This window comes from Gallus gallus, chromosome Z (assembly GCF_016699485.2).
Source record: "Gallus gallus isolate bGalGal1 chromosome Z, bGalGal1.mat.broiler.GRCg7b, whole genome shotgun sequence".
Classification (NCBI taxonomy): domain Eukaryota; kingdom Metazoa; phylum Chordata; class Aves; order Galliformes; family Phasianidae; genus Gallus; species Gallus gallus.
Window position 1 is genome coordinate 43,471,805 of NC_052572.1, and position 26,763 is coordinate 43,498,567.

General features: G+C 36.7%; 1 protein-coding gene across 1 annotated transcript in view; it reads right to left on the reverse strand.

Moving 5' to 3' along the window:
• CNTNAP4 (contactin associated protein 4) overlaps positions 1 to 26,763 on the reverse strand; it is a 221,285-nt gene that overhangs the window by 26,628 nt on the left and 167,894 nt on the right. The window contains exons 13-16 of the mRNA XM_428089.8: positions 20,379 to 20,576; positions 17,433 to 17,589; positions 13,989 to 14,116; positions 2,720 to 2,890 (exon numbers count right to left, since the gene is read on the reverse strand). Of these exons, the coding sequence (XP_428089.5) occupies positions 2,720 to 2,890; positions 13,989 to 14,116; positions 17,433 to 17,589; positions 20,379 to 20,576 (654 nt within the window). The remainder of the gene's footprint in view (positions 1 to 2,719; positions 2,891 to 13,988; positions 14,117 to 17,432; positions 17,590 to 20,378; positions 20,577 to 26,763) is intronic.

Here is a 26,763-nt window from a genome sequence, read left to right on the forward strand (position 1 = left end):
TTCTGGTAGAATCTGATCAAAATATATCAGAAAAAGAAATAAATACTTTTCATAATCTTCTAAGCAATTCTGATGCAATCAGCAGCACTGCAAGCTTAGAAGAAAATTAGCTTTTAATACTACTTTTCGAAATTGTGCCACAGGATGTGGAGAGATGCTGGCTGAGTTCTAAAATATGTCCTCCTGTGATGAAGAACCAGGTCAAAGAGCATTTTCTGGGTAGATGAAGAAGCTCTGTAGTGAAGCTTCTGCTGGTGTAAAAATACATTGTGGTCCCTATTTGCCTTTATGTTAGTTAAAAACATTCCAAATGTTGCGGGGACTCTTGCAACCCTAATGCATTTGAACTTAGGCAGAGCACAGGTACAGATTGGCAAAGTGGACTGCAAGATGCAGCCAGTAGTGAAGTGATCAGAAGCTAACTGTAGCTAAAATGACTAATAAAAAATACAGTCAACATGACCCACTGAATCATTTAGAGTACCAAGACAATGTTATATGCAGAAGGAGAAAGTGATTTCCAAATAATATGAACAGAATACAGTAATTGAGCTTTTTCCATAAATAAGAAATAGCTTTCCACTCATCCTGGACAATAAGTTGCAAATTTGTGTGGTAGGCTGACAGCAGCTTTAGCTAGATCTCTTTAAAACTACTTCCAGTATAGCTCCAAACTATTACACTATTGTGCTCCCCACGCTACTTTAAATGTCTTCTTATCTCATTGTTACAAGATAAGAAATAATCCTTCAGTGAACGATTAGTGTAAAATAGTTACTTGGACTTCAGCTTGAGAATATAACTTGCAGTCAAATGAGTCATACAGATACTTAAACTTTCAGAGATGAATTAGCCTTGTTGCTCTGAAGCATTATCTGTTCAGAACATTGCAGGAACTCCGAAAGAAGTTCGAAGGTTTGAGGTTTGTTTGTTTTGGGGGGAAAAAACATAATAAAAATGATAATGATTTGTTTTAAAAAATAATTATTCTGTGTTTTAAAATGCAGTTAGAATAAGCAATTACACTTTTGTAGCTTTCTAGAAAATTATGTATGCAACCAAAGTATTTATAACAGTTTACAAAAAGAAATAGATCTAAAATTTGTATTTCCTGTATTTGATTATTGGTCTGTTTCTTTTGTTTTCGTAAAGTTAGGCTTAAATATTTAAAGATCATTTTATCCTAAATAGGAGCATTAGGTATAACAATGGAGAACAATCAGTAAATTGCTAAGAAAAATATTTGTTAGTAAGTATGGAATGCCATATATATTAATAATATATTGGGTTTTAAATTGTTTCTACCACATCCTCATCTGAAACACTTAACCTGAAATTTTCATCATCATTATTATTATGCAAATCAAGACACTGCTTTCTATGGAACTATTAATAGAATATTAAGCATAAGTTGGTGAGTTACATTGAAATCTAGTATAAATGATCTTATGATAATGAAATCTAAATGAATCTGTACAATATACTATGTTAATACTGGCTGATGTTGCCTTCAGTACAAAGATATAATTCTGTCTCCAGAATAAACAATCCTGCATATGAAAAAGAATAGTTTTTAAAGTTCACTCAAGGAATTATGACCTTTTCTGGAAGTGAAGAAGTGTCTTTGTGTTTGATAAACACAAAGTTTTAAATTATAATTTAAGTTTTAAATTATGTAATTTAGTATATATAGTAGTAAATTTTATCTAGTATTAAAGTTTTAAATTATGATTTAAATGCTGAAATAACAGACAAATTCAGTTTTCTCTTATGCCTTCTTAGTCACAAGTCATGTAGAAAACATAATACATAATACTTTGCACAACTGGAGGATACTTATGCAGGAATGTAACAAGTGACATGAGTTTGTCTGCATATTATTATTACTGTAAAGAAAGAGTTATGATACCTTGCCCACTGTCCAGATAAATTTATTTCTTAGAAGCATTATTTTTAAGTTTCCATTATTTTGAGTTTGAAAAAGCATCAGAAATGTCAGGGAAGAATGTTGTCATTGCTTCAGAGATTCTCCACTGAAGTGCTGACCTAGCACATTTTCTGTATTGCATGGCCCCAAGATTATTATGCTAGCGTGTTTTCACCTATTCACAGAACTTTAACAAAAAGCTGTTAATGGTGAACATGTTAAAAACACTACTGAAAACAAGGTAACTTCAGAATATGGTTTGAAACTGAAAAAAGAAAGAGTATTCTCTATAATGCTTTTTTTTAATAATTAAACTGTAAACAAATTGAAACAGATGTGCTTTTCTGCTACTTTTAATAATAACCCAACTAGTTAACACTGGTTAAAAAAAAGAAAGGAAAGAAACAATAGGATAAAATATTTTATTTTTTAATACAGATGCACTAATGTTTATAAAGTAGCATTTTGTATAATTAATGTGCATTATTTGTCTACATATTTATCTGTAATTCTCTAGAAAAAAAATTGAAGTTAATAATACTGATCAGTAAGAAAATGAGACATGAAGATAAAAGTAAAAAGACAAAACAAATAAAATCCCCATGATCCGGGGAGAAATGACAGAGCTACATCAGAAGTAATAACAGTAGTAAAACTAAAGAATGTATCTTAAAATGCTCCCCCTATTAGTTAATTCTTATATATTCAAACTAAAAGTTAAATCAAAAATAATATTAGTATTATTAATAGTAATTAAAAACAAATCCAAAAACCTTCAATGTTGCTACTTACAGTATAATTCTATCCTTATGAAGTCTTGAATTCCCAGGTTCTCTAAAAACATTCCAGCAGAAGCAGTAGTTTTAAAGAAAAATGATACATCTGTGCTGAATTCTCCATGGAGAGTGGGGAAATGCAGATAGGACGTTTCTGTATTGAAGGATGCTGAATTCCAAAATGCTCCTGGTTGTCAAAATGAAAGATGAAAGAATACATACAATGTTGTCCCATATTGCTAGTATATATTTTTGTAACCAATTAAGTGAAGGAAAGTACCCATGTCTAAGGATTTTCACTGTTCAGAGCACATAATCACAAAACAGTGAGTCAGCACAACAAGTTAAGATGCTCTGTTCTGGCAAGCAGAATTCAGTTAATGAGAATTAACTGAGTTAATGAGGCAGATTCAGTTAATGCTTGTAATCTCATTTAAGGCCTGATGCATCCTTTTTGTGTACAAACAGGCTTAGTGAATTTGAATGAAGAACTATCAGTCTTGAATAACTTGTAAAAAATGTTAGTATCTGGAAAAGTTAAAAAGAACATTACTTTAGATTCTACTGAAAGGTGTTTACAGAATGAAGCTGTGATCAATATGGGTTCATAAAGGGAAAGTCTTGTATAAGTTATCTCTTTCAAAGATAAAACTTAGCAGATGGTGAATCTTCCTGAGTTTTGGTAAGGTCTTTGATAGTATCCATTACTATATCTTTATCTGGATAAATTGTACAACTGTGAGATGAACAGGTACCTGCTACACTAGGTGATGAACTGACTGAATGCCAGAGCTCAAAGTTTCATACTGAATTGAGGAACATATAGTTGGTAACCAGTCACTAGTAGTGATACCCAGAACTGAGTTCCTTCCCCTCCCTCTTCCCCCTCCTCTTCGCCTTTCCCTTTCCCCTTTCTTTTCACCTTCCTAAAAGAAAGTGTAACTGATGACATCTATCTAAAATCCAGCAAGGCCTGTTATATGGCCTCACATCGTATTGTTATGTTTAAATTAGAGGGATTTATGAGTTCTAGTGGATTAAAAGCTTGATGTAACCCAATGATGTGCCCTTGCAGCCCAGAAAGCCAACTTTATCCTGGGCTCCATCAAATGAAGAGCGGCCAGCACAGTGAGGCAGGTGATAGTCCCCTTTCTGGGGCTAATCTGGAGTACTGCATCCAGGCTGGAGTCCCTGGCTGTTGGATTGGATCCAGAGGAGAGCCATGAAGAAGATCAGAAGGCTGGAGCACTTCTCCTATGAAGAAAGGCTGATGAAGCTGGGCTTATTTGGCTTGCAGAAGAGAAGACTGTGGGCCAACCTTATTGTGGCCTTCCAGTACTTAAAGGAAGCTTACATGCGTAAAATAGACCAACTTTTTACAAGGTCTAATAGCGATAGGACAAGGGAGAATGGCTTTAAACCAAAAAAGGAGAGATACTAACATTAGGAAAAAATTCTTTATTCACAGGGTGGTGAGATACTGGCACTGGTTGCTCAGAGAAGTGGATTCCCCATCCCTAGAGGTGTTAAGGGTCAGGTTGGATGGTCTCCATCAGTCAACAAGCTTGACCCAGAAACTCTGTGGCAACCCATATAGAGGTCCAAGAATGTGGTTGTACAGATCTCCTGCTGCTATCTGAGGAGGGCAGTGGGAATTCCACCTGCGTGAGGCATGAGCAGCTGGAAGATCTGCTTAGCATGGTGGCAGAGCTCAAGGAGGAGGTGGAGAGACTAAGGAGTGTTTGGGTGTGAGCAAGAGATTTACAGATGGAATAACTCCCTTCCATACTTGAGAGAAAGGCAGCAGAGTGATATGCCCCAAACAGTTGTGGACCCCCTGCCACTGTTGGGCAGAGAGGAGGGAATCTGAGAGACAGGGAGAGATGGAAGACAGTTCAGGCTCTGCATCATGGGCAAACTCCTTCCCTACCTACCTCCCTTACCCATGTGCTTGTAAGTAATAGGTTTGAGGCACTGGATATTGAAGGGGAGATGAGCGAGGAGGTGAGGGAAGGTTTGCCTGAGATATTGCCAAGGATGCAGCAGCTGACTCTGCATGTCCAGTCTGCCTCTGCCTGGAAAGACTGAAGGATTGTTGTAGGCAATTTCTTTTTCAGGGGAATGAAGGGCCCCATATGCAGACTGGACTTGACACGTAGAAAAATTTTCTTCCTCTCTGGGGCCTGGGTCAAGAAAACTCCCAGTTTTGGTTCACTCCTCTGTTTAATACCCATTACTGATAGTTCATTCAGGCAGAGAGAGACGAAGTAGCTCAGAGTAGCCTGAAAACTATCAAAAAGGACTTCAGGATTTTAGGATAATTGGCTGAGGGAGTGGGAACATTAGTGATATTTTCTTCTATCCATTCTGGGGTGGTGAGGAATACAGAGTGGGCTAAGAAAACCCAAGTAATGAATAAGTGGCTGAGAGGATGCTACAGGAACTTTAGATTCTTTGATCATAGAGTGATTTACTTGGCATCTGGCCTAATGGCTGCAAACGTGTCATCTGTCTCTAAGAGGGAAATGGATCCTAGCCTATGAGCTGGCAGGGCTCACTGAGAGGGCTTTAAACTAGGTAGGACTGGGGAAGGGGATAGAGTGAGGCTAACTAGGGTTGACTGAGTAGTCCAGGGCTTCATACTAGATCTGATAGAGGAAGAAAGTCAAATGTCACGGGACAGAGAAAGGCAGGAAGTTGGTGTCATGCCAGGAGATTACAGGGAAAAACTTCTGAATTCTCTTGTAGGACCTTGTGGTCCTACTCCTCAGAGTAGTTTATGTTATCAATCCCCTGCCCAAAACCTTCTAATGTCCCTCTACAAAGCAGTGAGGGAAAACCTCAGATTCCTTCTGAAGGTTTGAGGGAGGGCTTCTCTAGGAAGGTGGTGCATCAGGAAGCCCAGTCTTCACTGCCTTCACAAGAATGCATGCAGCATGGCAGCAAGAGGAGCTGGAAACGGTGGTGTGCTTGGAAGATTACAATCTGCTTGCTATCACAGAAATGTGAAGGAGCGACTCTCATAACTGGAATATACTGTAGAGAGATATTGCCTTTTTAGAAGGAATAGGCTAGATAGGAAGGGTGGGGTAATTGCTTTTTATGTTAAAGAGTGAATCGACAGTAAGGATCTTCCTCAGAGAAATGATGAGCAGACTGAGAACTTGTGGGTTAGAATAAGGAAAAGGACTAATAAAGGGCATCTGGTGGTAGAGGTATATTACAGGCCACTTGATCAAGGGGAGCCTGCTAATGAGGCCACCTTCCTTCAGCTGCAAAAGGTATAATGTTCTCAGGCACTCATCCTGATGGGGGAATTTGAACCATCTCACACCGGGTATACATATATCAAAAAACCTCCTCTCCCTCCAATATATTGGAGCAAGACACTGTGTGTGCAGAGATCATTAAAGGCATTAAGACTGGAGGCAGCCTAGGCTGCAGTGACCATGCCCTGATTGAGTGTATGATCTTGATGAATGTGGGTCTGGCAGAAAGTGAGGTCAGGACCCAGAACTCCAGGAGAGCAAACTTCAGTCTGTTTAAGGAATTGCTGGAAAAGCTCTTTTGGGAAGTTCTCCTTAGAGACAAAGGAGTGGAAGAAAGCTGGATACAATTTAAGGATGCCTTTCTGAGAACACAACGGCTTTCCATCGCTCAAAATAAGGAATTGGACAGGGGAGACAGGATGGTTTGACAAGGACTTTCTTGTAAGACTGAGGGGAAAACAAGGGATTGTACCAGCTGTGGAAACAAGGGAGTGTCACCTAGGGAGAATACATGGATGCTGTCCAGACTTGCAGAGAGAGGATTAGGAAAACCAAAGCGCATATGGAACTGAACTTGATGAGGGATGTTAAAGACAACAAGAAGGAATTCTATATGTATGTTGGCCAAAAGAAGAAGGCCAAAGAGAGCATAGCTCCTTTGAGAAAGGAGAACTGGATACAACAGATATGGAGAAAGCTAAGATACTAAATGAGATTTTTTGCCTCATTCTTCACCAGCGGTCAGGAGTCTCATATTTTTCACACCCTGAAGCTCACATCCCTGAATCTCTAGGTGGGAACTGGGGGAATAAGTCCTCCCACCTCCCCGACCATAAGGGCAGAGCAAGTCTGAGACTGCTGTGTGAGACTGAATGTGTGCAAGTCTATGGGGCCAGTTGACATGCATCCCAGGGTCCTAAAGAGCTGGCTGATGTGGTTGCTGAGCTGATCTCCATCATATTTGAAAAGTCATGGCTGTTGGGCAAAATGCCTGTGGAGTGGAAAAAAGGAAACATCGTTCCCATTTACAAGAAAGGGAGTAAGGAGGACCTGGAGAACTACAGGCTTGTGAGCCTCATCTCTGTGCCTGGGAAGATCATAGAACAGATCCTCCTAGAAGATGTGTTAAGGCACAAGTAAGTGATCTGAGACAGCCAGCACAGCTTTTCCAAGGGAAGGTCATGCCTGACCAATCTTCATCGATGATGATCAAATACACCTTCAGCAAGTTTACCACTGACACCAAGCTGAGTGGTGAAGTTGACATGTTAGGAAGGGATGCCATCCAGAGGGACCTCAAGAAGCTCAAAAGGTGAAACCATGTGAATGTAATGAGGTTCAACATAGCAAAGTGCAAGATTTTGCATTTTGGTCAGAGTAATTCCAGATACGTATGCAGACTGAGATAAGAACTCCTTGAGAGTAGCCCTCTGGAAAAGGACTTGGGACTCGTGGTGGATGAAAAATGTAACATGAGCCAGCAGTGTGCTCTTGCAGCTCAGTAGGCCATTGATATCCTGGGATCCATCGGAAACAGAGTGGCCAGCAGGTACAAGGAGTTGATTGTCCCTTTCTACCTTTCCCTCATGAGACTCCCTCTGGAGTACTGCATCTAGGTCCGTGGCCCTCAGTACAAGAAAGATGTGGAGCTTTTGGAGAAGGGTCCAGAGTAGGGCCACAAAGATGGTCAGAGCGCAGAAGCACCTCCCCTTTGAAGACAGGCTGAGAGAGCTGGGTTTGTTCAGCCTGGAAAAGAGAAGGCCTTATTGCAGCATTCCAGCATTTAAACGGGGATTATAAAAAGGAAAGGAATCAACTTTTTACAAGGGTAGATAGTGATAGGACAAGGGGGAATTGTTTTAAGCTCAGGGAGGGAAGGATTAGATTGGATGTCAGGGGGAAGCTCTTTATGGGGAGAGTGGTGAGGTACTGGAACAGGCTGCCCAGAAAGGCTGTGAATGCTCTGTCCCTGGAGGTGTTCAAGTCCAGGCCGGATGGGGCCCTGGGCAACCTGATCTAGGACCAAATTTGGAAGTTGGATGGGGACTTGGGCAATCTGATCTAGGACCAGATTTGGTTTTCCTACCTGTGACAAGGGGACTGGAACCTGATGATCCTTGGAGTCCCTTCCAACTGAGGCCTGTCTGTGATTCTGTGATTCTATGATGGGGTGCTGGTTAGTGTGACCTAGTGGGTAGAAACCCTGTCCTTGTCAGGAGGGTTGGAACTAAATGATTTTTAATGTCTCTTCCAATGCAAGCCATTCTGTGATTTTGTGATAGTATGATTCTGTGAAAATGGAGGAGGAGTTGCCAGTCTCTTCTCCCTGGTAAACAATGAGGGGATGTGAAGTAAAGGCACAAAGCTTTGCTAGGGGAAGTTCCAATTAGACATTAGGAAAAATGTATTTGCCAGGAGGATGATGACAGAATCTCAGAACTGCGGGAGTTGGAAGGGATCTCAAGAGATCCTCAAGTCCGGCCGCCCTGGTAAAGCAAGTTCCCTAGTAGGTCACACCTGTGGTCATCCAGAGAGGTCTTGAACACCATCCAGAGAGGTCCTTGAACACCTTGTGGACACCCCACAGCCTCTCTGGAAAACCTGTTCCAGCGCTCACCCTTACCATAAAGAAGTACTTATGCACATTTGTATTGAACTTCCTATGTTCAAGTTCTAGGCCACTGACCCTTATCCTAACAACAACTGGAACAGGCTGTCTAGTGCAAATGTTGATGTCTCAGTGTTCAAGATACATTTGGATAATGTGCTCAGTAATAAGCTTTTATTAAGCTCTGAAATCATAAGGCAATTAAACTTGATCTTCGCAGCCTCCTTCCGACTCAACGACTCTAACTCTAATTAATTATTTTTATTTTAAATTATTACTGTCGGAGTCATTTATATTTTTAACATAGAAGTTTTACTATTATTGCAGTCCAGTCAAGGTTTTCCAGCTATTGCAAAGAAGACAGACTACAGCTAATAGTAATTTTGGGGAATGGAAATAAAAATTTTAGTTCTGTGAATGTGTCTTCTCCCTTTATTGATTGCAGTATAGAAATTCACATGAATTTTTATTTACACAATGAATACAGTGTAAACTTTACTAAAAAAAAAAAAGTCACATGGTCAGATGCAAATTAAAATATAACCAATTACATATCTAAGTCTTCATTTAATCATAATTCATGTCATTATGTTCTTGATTACTAAAAATCTCACATAGTATTCTAATTGGAACATTATATTTCTTCAGTTCCACTAAATGTAACTTGTTATTACTGCTGAACTCTTATGTATGTATCTGTATTTCTTTACTGTATTTCTTTTTAAATCAAATAAGGCATTCAATAACTTCCTATTTAACTGAACATGAAAAATGCACATTCCATTGATAATGCTGATGTGATTTTTTTTTTTTTTTCCCAAGACACTCTCCAATCTCGGGGGGAAAGGAGACAAAGAGTGAAGAGATTTACAAATTTCTCTCATCTGAAAAATTGAATGGAGACCCAAACCACATCCTACTGAAGAAAGATCAAAGCCCATTCCCTCATTCCTCCAGGTTTTTTAGCAAAGTTTTCTGTCAGAATGGAGATCCCAGACCTAGAAAATCATCATGATAGGAGAGTTATGTATATTCCGGAAACTGCCCTTTGTGGCACCTGCCACTTGGGACTGCCAACTGAATACAAATAGATGGCTGAGGCTGGGAGAGAAAAACATGGCTTTGAACTTTGCTTTTCTACACACTCTACTTGACTGTAGAAGGATGCCTATTGCTCTATATGAAGCACTATAAGCTGATGGAAGCAGCCTAGCTTCCAATTTTAAAAGCATGTTTCTGAAGTTGTCCCACAGAGACAATTTCACCACACTCATGATTCAAGTATGTTAAAAAGTACTCTTGCCATTACCAGTAATTCGGGCATAATGGGAAGTTTAATACTAGTAATTTAATTGGTAAGGCATTGCTATAAAATAGAAAAGTGCAACAACAGAAGCAGTGAAGTAATGATAGAATTATCCTCAGTGAAGCATTTGAATTGGTGAAGCATTTGTAAATCAGAATGGAGTCCTTAGGGGAGGGTAGAGTTTAGCTACTTCAGATAACAACCAGAGTACAGTAACATAAAGGATGGGTAGAGTACTTCCACTTATGGGGAGAAAATCTACTTTATATAGAGAATCTTAAAATTGATTCCTTAATTTCCTCTGTCTTTTCTTACCCAGCTTTGTGTTTTCCCAACCTTGAAAATTATCTGATTTATGAAAATTAACATAGTATGTCAATAAAACAGGCTTAACATAGATCTAACAGAAGTATGTTATACAGTACTTTATGCTGCTGTAAGTCAAAGTAGGAAAACAAGTTCTTCACTTCGACTCATAATCACATATTTAGTTATCTTGAACAGTAAAACACAAACCAGCATTTTATCTAAGTAGTAAGAATGCATTTTTGTGAGTTAAAAAATGTTATTTGTTAATAATTGTTAATAATATATTTACAACAACAACAGCAAATGACACTATCCTTTTGGGTTTCTTTCTTTCTTTTTTTTTGTATATGTTAAATAATCTTTTGTGATTCAAACTGTAACGTGAAAGAGGGACAAGCGAGAGTGAGACAGATAAACTAGCCATATAAATGTTGGAAATATAATAAAAGTGAACCCTTCAAAACAATTGGGCAGCTGTAAATCACAGTTCTCTGTGACCTTTTCATTGAAAACCTATATTTGATTCTTATTTTTATTATTAGTTTTTTTGTTACTTTTAAGTGACGCATCATTAATCTTTTTGTATGAAACTCCAGCAACAATAAAAATGAATGCTGAGACAGAAGAACTGAAACACAATACCTTTTAAAAGAAAGTAGTTCACAGATTTTATATTGCAGAACAAGACTTTCTGAGGATTCTTTTTCTCCCTCCAACAAATCAAATCACTAATTGACTTGCTTATAAGATATGTACAGAGACAGGTATAGTTAAAGAACACTGTGGTTATTCTTGAGTTCTTAGTTATCAAAGAAACTGTAGTCCTTATGAAGATGGCATTTAATCTGCCTTGCAGCTTTAACAGGTTCTTTGACTTTAAAGGATTTGGTGAAAGATTTCAAAGGTACGTTTTCACTGGAATGTACCCATGATTAGATGATTAATGTACTGTAGTAGTAACGTAGAAAGCTAATACTGCATAAAATCAATTCATTGTAAATCATAGATCCTATGAGTCTAATCTACACTACTTGGTTATCTGATGTAGTTAAACTACTAGCACAGGAACATAATTTTGCTTATTGTCTTCAGACTGATCCTCTGTCAAACCTCTTAAATTGTGAGGCCATCTATTGTATAGTAATGGCTATTTTGAGGGCAGTGGGAGACAGTGGCTGTAGATCTGCTTTATTCTTGTGCGAAACCAAACAGGAAGATCGCCACTATCTATTAGATATTTTATTCACAACTATTTCTTTGACCAACATTTCTGTCAGCTTCGATACATGTAAAAATATCCCTTTATCCAGCACAGCAATGAGGACAGCAAAATGACTGAGAACTTTGTAAACTGCTTCTTATAAAGCTGTCCTCCTAATTTTATAAAGCCTTGTCAGCAGATAAGTATTTATGTCTGATAACTAGAGGAATACATCTGTTCTGTCTACATTTGTAATTCAGGCTCCATTACATTTTAACTTACTGTAAAATTCATACATTAAATGATCAGAAAAGAAAACTATAGTCATGTAGTCCAACTAAATACTATAGACCGTATAAATTCTTCAAACTAATTCTTGTTTGATAAAGAGCCTTTGACTGGGAAAAATACTCAACCTGGATTGAAAATAAATTAAATAACTTCAATTGGTGGAAAACTCGCAAATTCTTTTAAAACTGAATTATGTATTGTGATGAATGCATATACACTCAGTTCAGTGACCTAACTTTGAATCTCAGGCTCTGGACCTTTTTCTGAATATCATTCAAAAGATAAAATAAAATAAACATGCTATGAAAAGAAGGCAAATTCTGCTCATCTGCTTTAATGCCATTCTGTATGACTACTTGGAAATACCTTATGAAGTAACTCAGAAACTTAGTCAAGGTAGCTCATGATCCAATTCAATTTCAAGTATTCTTAATGGACCTACTTTCTGTGGATTTTTTTTTGTCTGCTTTTTTTTTTTTTTTTTTGGTTGGTTTTTTATTCCTGTAGAAATGAACAGTTCTTTTTACTTGTAAAATGTCATGCAAGGAATAAGTTATTTGTGCAATGAGAATTTTCATTTTTGGTTTGGTTTGGTTTGGTTGTGAGTCATTTGACAATGCAGAGATTACATCACAAATACAAATAAACCTTCTCACTCATGTTTTTGTATGATATACTAGTGAGTGATTCTGAAGAATTTTTGTCTGACAGAATGAGCAAAAAGCATTTGATTAAAAAATATTTCCTATTTAGTAGAATCAAATAGTTTAGTTTTAGACAAGAAGAAATAAATAAAAATCTCTCTGGAGACTTTTCTATTCACGTTTGTGAATCTAAGTATTCATTTGACAACCTTTCTGAGAAATAAACTTTTGCTGCTAAATTATTTTGTTGTTCTCCACTTATTCAAATGTACAGATGAAAATAAATGTCACTAAAATGCTTTTATTTAGAAATGTATGTGTATCTATAGTAATCTGTTGTTTGTTTTATGGACTAGCAGTACAGGAGAAAGTTCTGTAAACTGGAGTGAGATTGGATTGTCATTCAAGACTGGAGCACATTTCATTTTCTTTCAGGTTGAGGAGCAATGGTTTGTTCAGCCTGTAGAAGGGACAGTTTTGGGAACACTTAACTGGAGTTTTCCAAACACAAGGGAAATCGTCAAGAAGGTCTTCACTTTGATTAGAGTTTCAGAGAAAGTGATATACTGAAACAAGAGAGCTTCAGACTTGATCTAAGTAAAAAGAAATTCTCCATGAGTATAGCCAAACAGTGCAAGCTTCACTGTTGAAGATTTAACTGCTCAGTTTAACAAAGCAGAGAGATACCTGATTGGAGGTCATGGCTGATATTACTGTGAGCAGGGAATCTCCTTAGATCTTATTCCGATCTGAATTATCCCAAGATTCTTTCTTCTAACCAAATGATTTCATTGTTCTGTGATATGTGTTAAAAGTAATCAGTTAAAAAATGTATGCCATAGAAGCGAAAAGCACCTAACAGGTTTTTTTGTTTGTTTGTTTTGGTTTTCCTCATGTCTCATAAAGTTTCATGAGAAAATTAGAATGGACTTCTTCAGAACAAATCTTCCTAGTTACAAGTCAGAGGAATGAAACTGAAGATGATTCTATGATATTGAAATAAATGCATGCTAATTTGTTAATATATGTAATAATAATTTGCTAATATTTGTAGACTCCTGAGTAAGTTTAAAAGTTCAGATCAGTATTTTTTACTGATGTTCACTTGTTTTTAATCAAAAAAGTTAAATAAATTTGTCAAAGAGGGAAAAGAAAAGCAAACATAGAACAAAAATAACCACAAAATATGATGAAAGAAGAACATTGCATAACAAATAAAAGTAGTAATTTATAATTATATGAAGAAATGTGAAGCATTTCAGGCAAATATGTTAGGCTTACTTAAGATTTTAATCCCTTACTATAGACCAACTCAATGCTTTGAGATCTTTAATATGATGTTTTTTTACTCTTCTAAATTTTGATTGGAAATACTAGAAATATATAATATGTATGGCAATAAATATCAAATAATGTATACTGTACTAACTATGCCCTATGCTGATCTTCATTATGTATCCTCAAAAATATACTTCTTTACAATTCTACTTTTGATTTGAATTGGCTGCTTCACTTTGTCTTTTTCCTTTATTAATTACTGAAAGATTGCATAGAACTTTTACAAAGTCGTGTCCTAAGCTGTTTAACAAATGGTTTTTAAAACTTATTATAGACAAAGTCTGTTGCTATTAAGCAAAACTCTGCAATTGTTACTTACTATCACCACGGCAGAGTAAAGGTCCCAGTTTGAAAGCTGCTTCAGAATTTGGTCTGTCAGTGTCTGTGACCACAATTTCAGTAACTGGTAGGTGCTCCTTGTAGGAAAGGAATCCAATATCACTAGTCCTGAAAAGGTAAAATGAAAGTTCTCTCAAGTGTCACTGTGATTCTGACAAACATTTCAATATTACTGACACATTGTTGAACAAAAATATATAATTAAATTGCGAAGGATAAAGAAAGTTAAATGTCTTGGCATAACTTTCCAGTAAGTTTAAAGTGGTTTTTTTTTTTTCTTCTCATTTTTGAAAAAATCAAGAAAAAGTCAAATAGAAAAATACAAAGTCATGTTGTGTGTACAGGAAAAGAAGTATCTACTTCAAATAAGTAACATACAGAAAAGGAAATAAGAATCCCTGTGTTCTGAGCCCACACCTAGTACTGCTAATTTCAGACAGAACTCCTCATGTAATGTCTTTTGTTAATTAGTGTCAGAACTGATCTACTAATTTTCTGAAAACACCAGTGTTGGCTCTAAGGTTGCTTCTCAAGAACTCATGGAAATACTCAAACTCTAGAATGCTCAGGAGCATTTTAGAAAGTTCAATTTGTTCATTAGATGAATTTCTATCTGAATCATCCTTCAGTAGTCAAGGCAAAGTCAGAGACAAGTATGTGAACTGAGAGAGAAGGGTTCATCTGGAAATCACACTGGTTAGAGATAAGTCAACAAAAATTAACCAAGAGAGTGGGAAGAGATTCCCTCCTCAAACTCAATGAAATCAGTTATTTAGCTGAGAAAGTGTGGGATAAATGAGTGGACAGTGAGGTGGGTTGAGAACTGGCTGACTGGCCGAACTCAGAGTTTGCGTACGGCGGTACAGAGTCTGGTTGGAGACCTGTGACTAGCAGTGTTCCCCAGGGGTCTGTGCTGGGTCTGGTCTTGATCAATATCTTCATGGGTGACCTTGATGAGGGGATAGTGTCCACCCTCAGTAAGTACACTGATGATACAAAGCTGGGAGGAGAGGCTGACACATCAGAAGCCTGTGCTTCTCTTCTTCATTCAGTAAGACCTGGACAGACTGGAGAGCAGGGCAACAATAAACCAAATGGGGTTTAACAAAAGCAAGTGCAGAATCTTGCACCTGGGATGGAATAACCATGAGTATCAGCACAGGTTGGGGCACAACATGCTGGAGAGGAGGTCTTCAGGGAAGGACATGGGTGTCCTGATGGATGACAGGTTGTCCATGAGCCAGCTGTGTACCTTGGTGTCCAAGAAGGCCAGTGGAATCCTGGGGTGCACTAAAAGGAGCATGGCCAGCAGGTCAAGGGAGGCCTCCTCCTCTATTCTGCCCTGGTCAGACCTGACCTGGAGTATTGTACCCAGTCCTGGCCCCCCTGGTACGAGAAAGACAAGGATCTCCCAGAGAGAGTCCAGCAGACAGTCACAAAGATGATAAAGGGCCTGGTGTATCTCCCCCAGGAGGAAAGGCTGAGTGAGCTGGGTCTGTTCAGCTTTGAGAGCAGACTCAGAGAGGATCTGATTAATGTTCCTTAAGTGTGAGAGTCAGGGAGACATGGCCAACCTCTTTTCAGTAGTCTGTGGGGATAGGTCAAGTGGAAACACCCATAACTTGGAACATAGGAAGTTCTGTACAATCATGCAAAGGAACTTCTTCACAGTACAGGTGACAGAGCACTGGAACAGGCTGCCCAGGGAGGCTGTGGATTCTCCTTCTTTGGAGACCTTCAAGGCCCTCCTGGACACCTACCTGTGCAGCCTGCTGTAGGGGGCCTGCTTTGCACAGGGGCTGGACTCCGTGATCTCTGGAGGTCCCTTCCAACCTCTACAATTCTGTGATTCTGGGATTTTTTTCTCTTCCCTTTTCAATTATAATCTTTCTCAAAATAACTTCTTTGTTCATCTGCTTTGCAATGTAGTGCACAGAATACTACAGTTTTTTTCTGGGAACTTTTTTTTTTTTTTAATGAGAAATGCTAACATTTGAAAGCAATACTTATGCTAACTTTTGATATGGTGCGATAATGCAAACTAGAATTGAAAATTTCTTGAAGAGATTTAGAGTTTTTGCTTCATTAAAACTCTGCTCCTAATAAAAAGCAATTAAGCAGAAATTGTAACTACAATTCTTTGTGCTCAGAAAGCATCTCGATGACAGCTGTAATGACTTTTTCTGATCTATCATCAGCATTGAAGTAACTGATTCAAACCAGTAATCTCTGGGGACTCACACGTAATACTAAGCACATATCACTACCAAATAAGTGTAATTATAGCCTCCACTGCAATAAAGTTGCTGTGATAAATTATAACTTAAAGTGAAAATTAGTATAACAAATGTGAATACATATAGAAATATAAAATAAGACCTATTCTATTTTACATGTAATACACTCATTAACATATGCAATTTACTCAATTTTTTTTGTAGTGGACATGTTTGTCTTTTATCTGTAACTGTGTAACCCTCTATCTACTTTATTCACAGTTATGTTAACCTTATAAATTCACCTATGTTATAATTTAATAAGTAAATGATAAAAATGAACAACAGTATATTGCATGTGATAGCATGTTCTTTACATTTTCTATCTGCAGAAAATGGTTTTTGATGCATTTGTTAAAATGTATATATTAACTTATACAATGAATAGGATTTAAATTAAATAATAAAATAAAACCAAATAATTAAATTAAATAAGTAAAATTTGCTTTAAGGGTTTAAAAACTTGGAAGTTTATTAAATGGAATTTATTAAAAGTCCCAGTCTGCTCTAAACTATCCTAGATTTATTTTATTTTATTTTTAGTGAGAAAGCTAGTTCAGATACTCTTTCAGTGGAAAATCTACAGCTTGGAAATACTTAGACTTGCTTAGAATAATTTAGATAATGCATAAGTTCTGCTGATAATTTGAGTGTCCAAGTTTAATAACAATTAAAAAAAAAATGTTGAAAAGGCTAAAGTTTGAAGTGTAGTTATGAACAATGTTTAAGATTCCCTAGAATTTGTATCTTTTTTCCCCTCCAAAACCTGTTAGCTTTGATTGTTTTCAGTATTCTATAAACAAATGACTGATTCTGTACAGACAAGAGCTAGCACTTTAAAATATAAATTCATTTGAGAATTAGAAAAACTCTTGTTAAAATAAATCTCAACCCAATTCAGAATTCAAATTGAAAGAACTAAAAATAACTAACAATATAGTTATATTGTTACATGTTACACATGTTATAACAATATTGTTATATTGTAACATATAGTACATGTAACTGTATTATCTTAAAAAAGCAGGTGACACTATGATAATTTAAATTTACAATGGTCTTGGTGTTCAGAAGCTGCAAAGGCCTGTGTTTCTTTATTTGCATTCCAGAACAAAGTGTTATGAACAAACAGCAATTTAAAAAATCACCATTCGTTTCTGTCGGCATTGCAGTTGCAATAATGCTGGGAATCAATGCAGCTCCCTTCTAAGCCACAAGCACATTTCTGAACAGCAGGCAAAGAACCTCCCCAGTAAGTCTGTATTTCATTGGTCCTTCCGATCCACCAGCTGAGCGGCAGCCCATCTAAAAGGTAGATGTGAAAATATCAGTTCCCAGGGTTATATACTAGTCCTCCCATTTTTTTTTTCATCTAAACATTTTTCCAAAATTCTAAGAGGAGGAAAATGTAAAAACTTTAACGAACAGTTAAAAAAAAAAAAAAAAAAGTTGTCACCTTTACCTGGCAAGGAAATACTCATTCTAATGTCTCACTATCAGGTAGTAAATAACTGTCACAGGTACTCACTTGTATTAGTAGAGAACAGAACTCACAGTCCCTAGCTTAGCCAGTCACGACATTAGAATCATTTATACTAATCAGTCAATGTATGTATTTTATTTAAAAAAAAATATTTAATTTAAAATGTTATCTCCTTAAAAAAGGAGATAACATCACTCTAAAAAACTAAGGTACTTTCTGTTGAAAAAATCAATTTTACATCATGTAACTACCAGGAATCAAATCAGAAGAATTACAGAAAATGTAGAAATGGACTTATCCTACTAACAAGAGCTCAGAATAGTACTCACATCTGTGATGTACATTAAACAAGTGAATAGAATTATTATGCAGTGTTTATCAAATTACCAAAAAACAGAAGTTAAATCACATGTTGCAGATTCAGAATTTATATACTCAGAGACAGCAAAAATCATGTTAGTGACTTGGTCACATGAGAAAAATGGCATATTTGGTAAAGATAAGAATATTTTCCCTTGTGCATTACTTCTCTGTATGATGCATTTGTCAGTGTTTCTTATAGTAAAGTGACAGAAGTTCCCTCATTTTTAAAAAATTATATTTTCTAAAGAGAATTCTTATTTAGGTATATAAGCTTTTCATAGTAGGCTGAAAATTTTCACAAGTTCAACTATAATTCATAGTTAGAAGTGGAAGAACAAAAAAAAAAGTCTAGTCTTCTGAATGTGCAAGATTACAGTATTGTGTCACACTGCAACACTAAATGTTTGTTCAAATGCATAACTGGAACAAGAAGAAAATTGCATATTTCATATAAAAGTAGGTGCAAAGTATATTTTGGAGCTCTCAGAAGCACAGAACCATATTTTCCAGTAGCAATTTTAACTATGAAATCATTACTCCTTGGAGAGAACAAGTAATTTGCTCTCCTCTTCCTGTTTTTTTTTTTCAATTGAAAGATAATTAAAAGAATTATTTTATTTGGTGACATGATCTTGAAATTTTCAAAAGATACTACATTTGTTCTGAATTTCTCTCTTTTCCTGAAGTTAGCCAGTTGTAAAATTATATTCTCAAAAAGAAAAGTATAGCAGCTGAGGATTTGAGAAGTACTTCCACAGCCTCAGAGAAGAACTTTAGGGTTTACATTTCATGAAGTTAGCAGTTCAAAATATTTTTCAGACAAATAATAATAATAATAATAATAATAATTTAAGATATATTAAAATACAATAACTCTAGTTAATTTAGATTAACTTAGAACTTCGGATACCTGAAAGGTGATTGCAGTGAGAGCAGGGTTGGTCTTTTTTCACTGGTGACAAATGACATGACAGGGGGAAATGTCCTCAAGTTTTGCCAGGGGAGGTTTAGGTTGGATAATAGGAAAAAATTCATTACTGAAAGGGTTGTTATGCACTGGAATAGGATCACAAGGTAGGTGGTTGAGTCACCATCCCTGATTGTGACTGGGATGTGGTGCTTAGCGACATAGTTTATCAGAGGAGTGTTAGTGTTAGTATAGTATGGTTAGGTTGTTGCTGGACTTGATGATCCTAAGGATCTTTTCCAACCTTAGAAATTCTATGATTCTATGGTCAGTTAAAATTCTAAATGGTTGACAGTATAGCAGAATTGACTAGTTGTGCTCTTTTAACTTCTTTTCCAAAACCTGCATTTCTGTGCTACCTCAATGCATTTCAAAAATAAGGAACTAAAAAGTCTTGCTTCTGTGAGCTTTTTTTTTTTTTTTTTTCCAGTGAAGTCCATGATATAGGCAAGGATGAGACATATATAAAGAAAGAGTTGAGAAGAACCAGAGACTTTTGAACTCTGAGGCCTCTGCTTGCTAGAAAACAATGTCAAGAAATCAATTTGAGAAGTTTGATTTTCTGATAAACAAAGAAAAAATTTGGCTTAGTTTTTCAAAACTCAGCAAATAATATGTTTTTTATGTCCATGTTGTTATTATTCAGTACTTAAAATGTTTTTTCACAGTATAATCTGTTAACATCTACTGCATGCCAATGAGCGTTAAGACTCAAGGAGACTACAATGCATAACTTAATTCTTTAAGTACATCAGAAAGCCACTCTCTTTCTCTCCGTTTTTTTTTTTTTTTCCCAATCATTCCTTGTCTTATGATTGTTTATATTGGACAGTGGAAACAATGTTATCAGTACTTTATGTCACACACAATACGTATGATGTGTTAAAAAACATGCAGATTATGCAGTAAACTACTGATATCAATGTGGTGGTTTGTGTTCTTTTAATAAGATATTTCTTCAGTAGAATATAATAATACCAGGAAAGCAGGCTAACAGAGGCTCTGTCAGTAAGGTTCACAAGGTTCACAACAGATTCACAAGAGAAACTGACTTTGAGATCAATTGATATTGTGAGCAAAGATTATTATAAACTACTCTTCCTATTTTTCTGTTTCAGATATCTCTTGGAAATTTACAGAAATCTGAGTATTAGATCTACCATGTTGTTCAAACTTTACTGTAGCAAAATGACATAACCTTGGTAAAAAAAATAAAAAAAATTGTTGACAGTGAAATAAAATATACTTTATAATTTAATAATGTTCATCTGTTTTACTTACCTGGCTTATCTAAAAGCCTTGACTTTTTGCAGTGGTAAGATATCTCCTGTTCACAGTGTTCTGCATGGTTAATTGTACCCTGAAGCTGGTTTAGGCTGGCAGAGTACTTGAAAAACGCAGCATGGGGATTCTCTCGATTAGCACTTTTAATTCTGGTTAAGTTGGTGTTGTTGTGTTGTATTATTGTCCAAGTTGTATCTTTCAAAACACAGATGAAAAGTAATAAAGAATGCAAAGTAATTGAATAAGGAAATAATGAAAACAGAGGGGAAAAAATGAAGCCAATTTATCACTGTTTCTCTTAAAAGGTAGGTTACCACATCATGACTGTTGCTAGTTAAGATGTTTGTTGATTTTATTGAGGAAGAAAGCAGTAAATGAAGAAACATAATAAATTGTCTCTGAAATAGTTTAGTTTGTAAATTGCAATGAAATACTAAAAACAAAGAAAGGTTATTATTGCTACTTTTCCCAGGCTTTAATTTTCTATGAACTAACACAAAATAATATCTTAGATTATAGTAACATTGTATTAGTCATTATAATTTATGGGTTTTTTTTCTGCATGAGAAAATTATGTATGTTTTTGCGTTGTATGAAGAAGAAAAAGTAGCTTGCAGACACTGCATTTACTACTCAGAACAAATGAACATGGTTCTTCTCTAGACACCTGAAATCAAATAGTAATATTTATCTGAAGTACTCTTCAAGAAATGTATTTAGTCAAGAACTAAAAAACTCAGCTCAAGATATTCATAGTTCAATAGAAGGATGTTTCCAAATACCTGATTTATTTAAGTCAACCACCACTGTATGATCATTTGACTCAGTGTTGTAACATGATGAAGTACTAGTTCAGAACTGAGAGCTGCATTTTCTTAAAAAAACACATACAACTCTTAATTTAATATTTACCTTAGATACTGCTGAGTAAGGCACTCTCTTCTTCATTGCACTGTGGGGCTTTAAGATTTGTTTAAAGTGAGGGCATACAAAATATTTTTTTCTAGAAACTATTTAACTGATTCTGCAAAATATGTCTATCATGAATCTTTAGCAAATATTCAATACTCTGGACATTATTTTTGAGAAAAAAATATTCCAGAGTAATGTTCTTGTATTAAAAGAAAATACTTGCATATGAATATATATAATATTCAAATGTTTCAATAGCTAGCAATAAGTTACACTTTTATAAAAGATGTGTATTGTAATATGCAATCTGTTGTGAAACAGACTTTCTCCAACTTGAAGCCATCTTACTACAGTGAACAAACAAGGAGTTAACTAGCTTTTCAGTTATGTTGGGAATTTACTGATTTTCTTCCATTAAAAGTCTTCTTTCAACTTTCTACAACATTTGCTGGGAGCATTTTTAATTGCAAAATCTTACCATGAAGAAAACACTATACAACACAAGCAATATAAACTAAAATTAGCATCTGTGAAGACTTTACCTTAAAAGCTGTCAGAAACCATAGGCTGACTACTAAAATCCCTGCCACCTCACTTTGAGAAACCTGGTCTATTGAGGTCAGATGGTGTTTACTGGGAGATGGAAATGGAAACTTTTACCAGTTTGAAGCCAGTGTGGTTGTCAGTAGATAGGAAAAGGAGCAGTAATCAATGGGAGATTAGCTGAAGAACAGAAAAAAAAAAAAAAAAAAAAAAAAAAAACCCACGGAAAAAAAAAATCCCAGATACTCCAGACAGTAATTTTCAACAGAGGTCTAAACATAAATGCCTCTACACAATTCACATAGCAAGGGAAATAAACAAGGGGAACTGGAATTTTTAGCCCAGTCTCAGAGCTATGGGAGCATGTTCCAGCAACTTCGTGCTAGCAAGCACCTGCCTGCCAGACAGCATTACAAAGAAATCCTCCAAATGCTTTACAGGAACTCAGCATACTGAAGTGGCCCTCTTAAGTTCATAATGCACTCAGTTAGTGCACGAATGTACACAGTGTTGGGAAGAAACAAGACGTGAACAAGCTTGCAGACCTACGATCTTATTGGCATCATGGAGACATGATAGTATGGATCCTATTACTGGAGAGCTGGAATGGAAAGATACAAGTTTTTTAGGAAGGAGAGATAAGGGAAACAAGGGAAGGGAATGTCTATGTCTGTGACTAACTGTAATCACAAAGCTCTACCTGAGAATGTATGAGGAGCTGACTGAGCTTCTGGATCAGGATTAAAAGAGAGACAGGGCTAGTGGAAATTATGGCAGAGGTCTACAGGCCACATGTCCAGGAAGAATAAACAGATGTGTCCCTCTACAGGCATATAAAAGCAGCTTCATGTTCACAAACCCTGGACCTCATGCCACCCTGTTAAAGGGACAACGTAGCAGTCTGGCATGAACAACCCAGGAGGTTTTCTAGTCTGTATTGATAATACTTTCCTTCTCCAAATGATGGAGTCATCAAGGAGATGTATTATATTGGACCTCATTCTCATCAAAAGCAAAGGGCTGTGCTAGAAAGAAATCTGGTTAATACTCAAGGATCACCTCCTCCAAGCTCAGAAGCAATGCATCCCAAAGAAGAGAAATCAGGCAAAAATGCAGTGAGAATTATATGGACGAATAAGGAGATTCTGGCCAAACTCAAACACAGAAAGAAAGCTGACAGAGAGCAAAAACAAATAACTTGGGTGGAATAACAAAGCATTGTTTAGCAACCAGTGATCAAGTAAGGAAAATTAAATCTCAGATAAAATTTAAACTGGCCAATGACCTCGTGGGCAACAAGAATGGTTTATGCAAGTACCTTAGTGAAAAAAAAAAAAAAAAAGAAGAGTAGGGAAAACGAGATCCCTCTACTGATAGAAACAGGAGAACTGATTACCAAGGAAAGTGAAAAGTCTGAAGTATGAACGTTTCATTTTCCTTAGTCTTCACTGGCAAGGGCTTTAGCCACACAGACCAATTCACAAACTCCAAAGGCAGGAATTGGGAGAAAGAAGTGCCACCCATTATAGGAGAAGATCAGGTGTAAGAACATTAAAGAAACATTAAGATTCCTTAAATTTGGAGCCTGAGAAATGCATCTGAGGGTCCCAAGGGAACTGGTAGATTAACTTGTTAAACCACTGCCCATATGATTGGAAAAGTCATAGTAGACTGATAAAATCCAGTGACTGGAAAAGAAACATAAATCCCCTTACCAAAAAGGCAAATAAAAATAAAAACTAGGGAACTACAGGCACTTATTCTCACCTCTGTATCCAGCAAAATCATGGGCAGATCCTTCTGAAAACTGTGCTTACTCACATGGAAAATACCAGAGGTGGTTAATGACAGCCAACACTTCAGTAAGAGTAAATCGTGCCAGACAAACCTGACAGACTTCTACAGCAAGGTTACAGAAGTAGTACATAAGGGAAGAGAAAATAACATCATCTTCCTGGACTTGCACAAAACATTTGATACTGTCGTACATTATTATGGTCTCTAAAATGGAAAGCTGCCTTGGAAGAGTTGTGGTCAATGGTTCGAACTCCAGAGGATTTGGGGAGTACCCCCTCCATCAACTTTCTGGTTACATATCTTTTGATGTACATCAAAATATGATTGACTAGACTGGGTCCTTTAGTAATGTTAATTGATAAGAAGTGTCCCTCAGGTTCCGTATTTGAAATGGTATTATTCAAAATCTCTTTTGGTTGCATGGACAGTGGGATAGTTTGCAGGTTTGAAGATGTTACCAAAACTCTTTGGAGGGAAGGGATGATATCCAGAGGGATCTGGACAAGCTGTATGAATTCTTCTTTGTTTTCTGGCTCAAAGCATGCTTCCTGAGGTATTTCTTGTGATAAGACTCTAGGAGATGAGAGGTGGGTGCTATTGTGTGGCAATCAACATCACTGTCTGGACAATTTACATTTGAAAGCATTTCTTTGGAGCTGTTTGCCTTCAGCCTAAGAGTTAAGGGAATGCTCAGGACTGTTTACTGGACTGTTTACTGGCAGAAGATCTGTCCTGTGAACAAAGTACTCCTGTCTGCTATGGGAGATTGGAGGATGATACCATCATATCCTGTAAAGACAAGATACTAGTTGGTGTCTCCGTACTCCCTCTTATCTGCTGGCAAGGCCAGGGAGATAGGAACAAAAGGAATTCCTGCTGAGATTCAAAAGCCAGAAACTGTCATTCCAAAAGGCTGACTCGACCACTTTGGACTTATAAATAACTTTGTACTGCCATTGCAATCGCAGTCATCATCATCATCGTCGTCATCACAGTGGTCACTGTCCTCATCAATGGAACAACGCCCAGTGGCCCACCTCCACTGAAGAGCAATGACCGAACCATGAACCACGCTGGATCCATGGTGGTGACTATCTCCCTCTTGCTTCCTATAGAGACTCCTTGCTCCTATTTCCTATCTTTTCTGTTGCCCTTCTTCCCTTCCCCATCACCCTAATTTATACCTAAAAATACTCCTTGCTTCTATTTCCTATCTTTTTTATAGCTCGCCTTCCCTTCCCCATTACCCCAATCCATAATAGTGTCCATCTTCCCCTTTCTTCATCTCCCTTATTAACATTTGTAATAAACTGGTCGGACCAACATCTAGACCATTGTTTCTTAATCTCATGTCAGGTATACATATATCAAAGAACCTCCTCTCCCTCCTATAAATTGGAGCGAGACAGAAGCTTAAGAAGCACTTGTGAACCTACTGTTCAACAAGACTAAGTACATGGTCCTGCACTTTTTTCAGGACAATCCTAAATGTAAATACAAGATGGTCAGAGAAGGATTGAGAGCAGCTCTGATAAGAAGGATGTGGGGACGTCCACTGAAGAAAAAGACAACATGAGCTGGAAATGCATGCTGGCAGACTAAGAAATCAACCATATCCTGGGCTTCATGAAAAGAAGCATGATCAATGGGTTGATGGAGGTGATTCTGCTCTTATACTCTGCTATTGTGACAAATCTCCCGAAGAGATTCAGGAGATTCATTCAGTTCTGGTGTCCCAAGCATAAGGAATGCATGAAGCTATTAGAGTGAATCCAGAGGAGGGCCACATTGATGATCAGTGTCCTGAAGCATCTATCCTATGAAGACAAGTTGAGAGATCTGGTGTTAATTCTGAAGATGTGGCTGTGGCAGATCTAATGTCAGTTAATCACAAAATCATAGAATCATAGAATGACCCGGGTTGGAAGGGATCTCAAGGAAAATCAAGCTCCAACCTCCCTGCCACAGGGAGGGCCACCAATCTCCACATTTAATACTAGACCAGGCTTCCCAGGGCCTCATCTAACCTGGCCTTGTACACTTCCAGGAATGGGGCATCCACAACCCCCCCGGGCAGCCTGTTCCAGCACCTCACAACTCTCATACTAAAGAACTTTCCCCTGGAATCCAACCTAAATCTTCCCCCCTTCAACTTGAAAACATTTCCCCTTGTTCTGCTATTATCTATCCTTCTAAGAGTTGGCTCTCCTCCTGTTCATAGGCTCACTTTCAGTACTGGAAGGCTGCAGTGAAATGCATTCACTGATTCATGAGAATTCACGTTAATTCAGTATTTGTAATAAGTATTCTTTAGATGGCTGTGAAAATCATCTAATGCTATTGGCAGACAGAATATTATTAGAAGTAGATGTCAGCACAATTCCTTTGAATTAGTTAAGACATTGCTTAAAAATAGTTTAAAAACTCTACATCAAAATATTATGATAAAATGAAAATTTAAATACTCAGGACATATCTAAGCCAAATTCAATCATAGGTTATTCATATAATATTTTAAACAGTTAAAACTGTAAAAGTAAATTGTCACAAAATATATTTCTTTCACATAAAATGATGAAGTGCTTCCATTTTTTTTTTTTTTTGAAGGAAATTCAAATAAACAGAAGATAAGGAAATGGAAAAAGAAACAAATACATATAAGGTAATACTAATTTTCAAAGAGACAATTAAATGTAAGATTAATTTGAAGGATATATAATGATAGGCAACTTCAACTGTTTTTCTAAAAAGCTGCTTAACAGTTTGACATCTAAAATTTCTAGTGATGTGAACAGACAGAAGCAAAGAACTGAATGCAGAAGAGGAGATTATACTTGAAATCCAAGCTGTGAGAAGTCCACGGGTTTAATTTATATCTTCCAAAATATCTACTAGAAGTCTGAAAAACAAAACTTAATGTATTGATATTTTCTGGCATCAATTAAAATCCAGTTTTGAATTACGATTTTTTATAAGGCTACATGGAATAGTCCATCTGAAACATACGTTTCACTTATACAAAATACAAGAATACAGCATTAGCTTCAGAGCCTGAATCCTGTTACTATTTTAATTTCTTTGCCTACTAATTGCCTAGAATTCTGAGCTGAAGAGTCACCTTCGTTTTGTT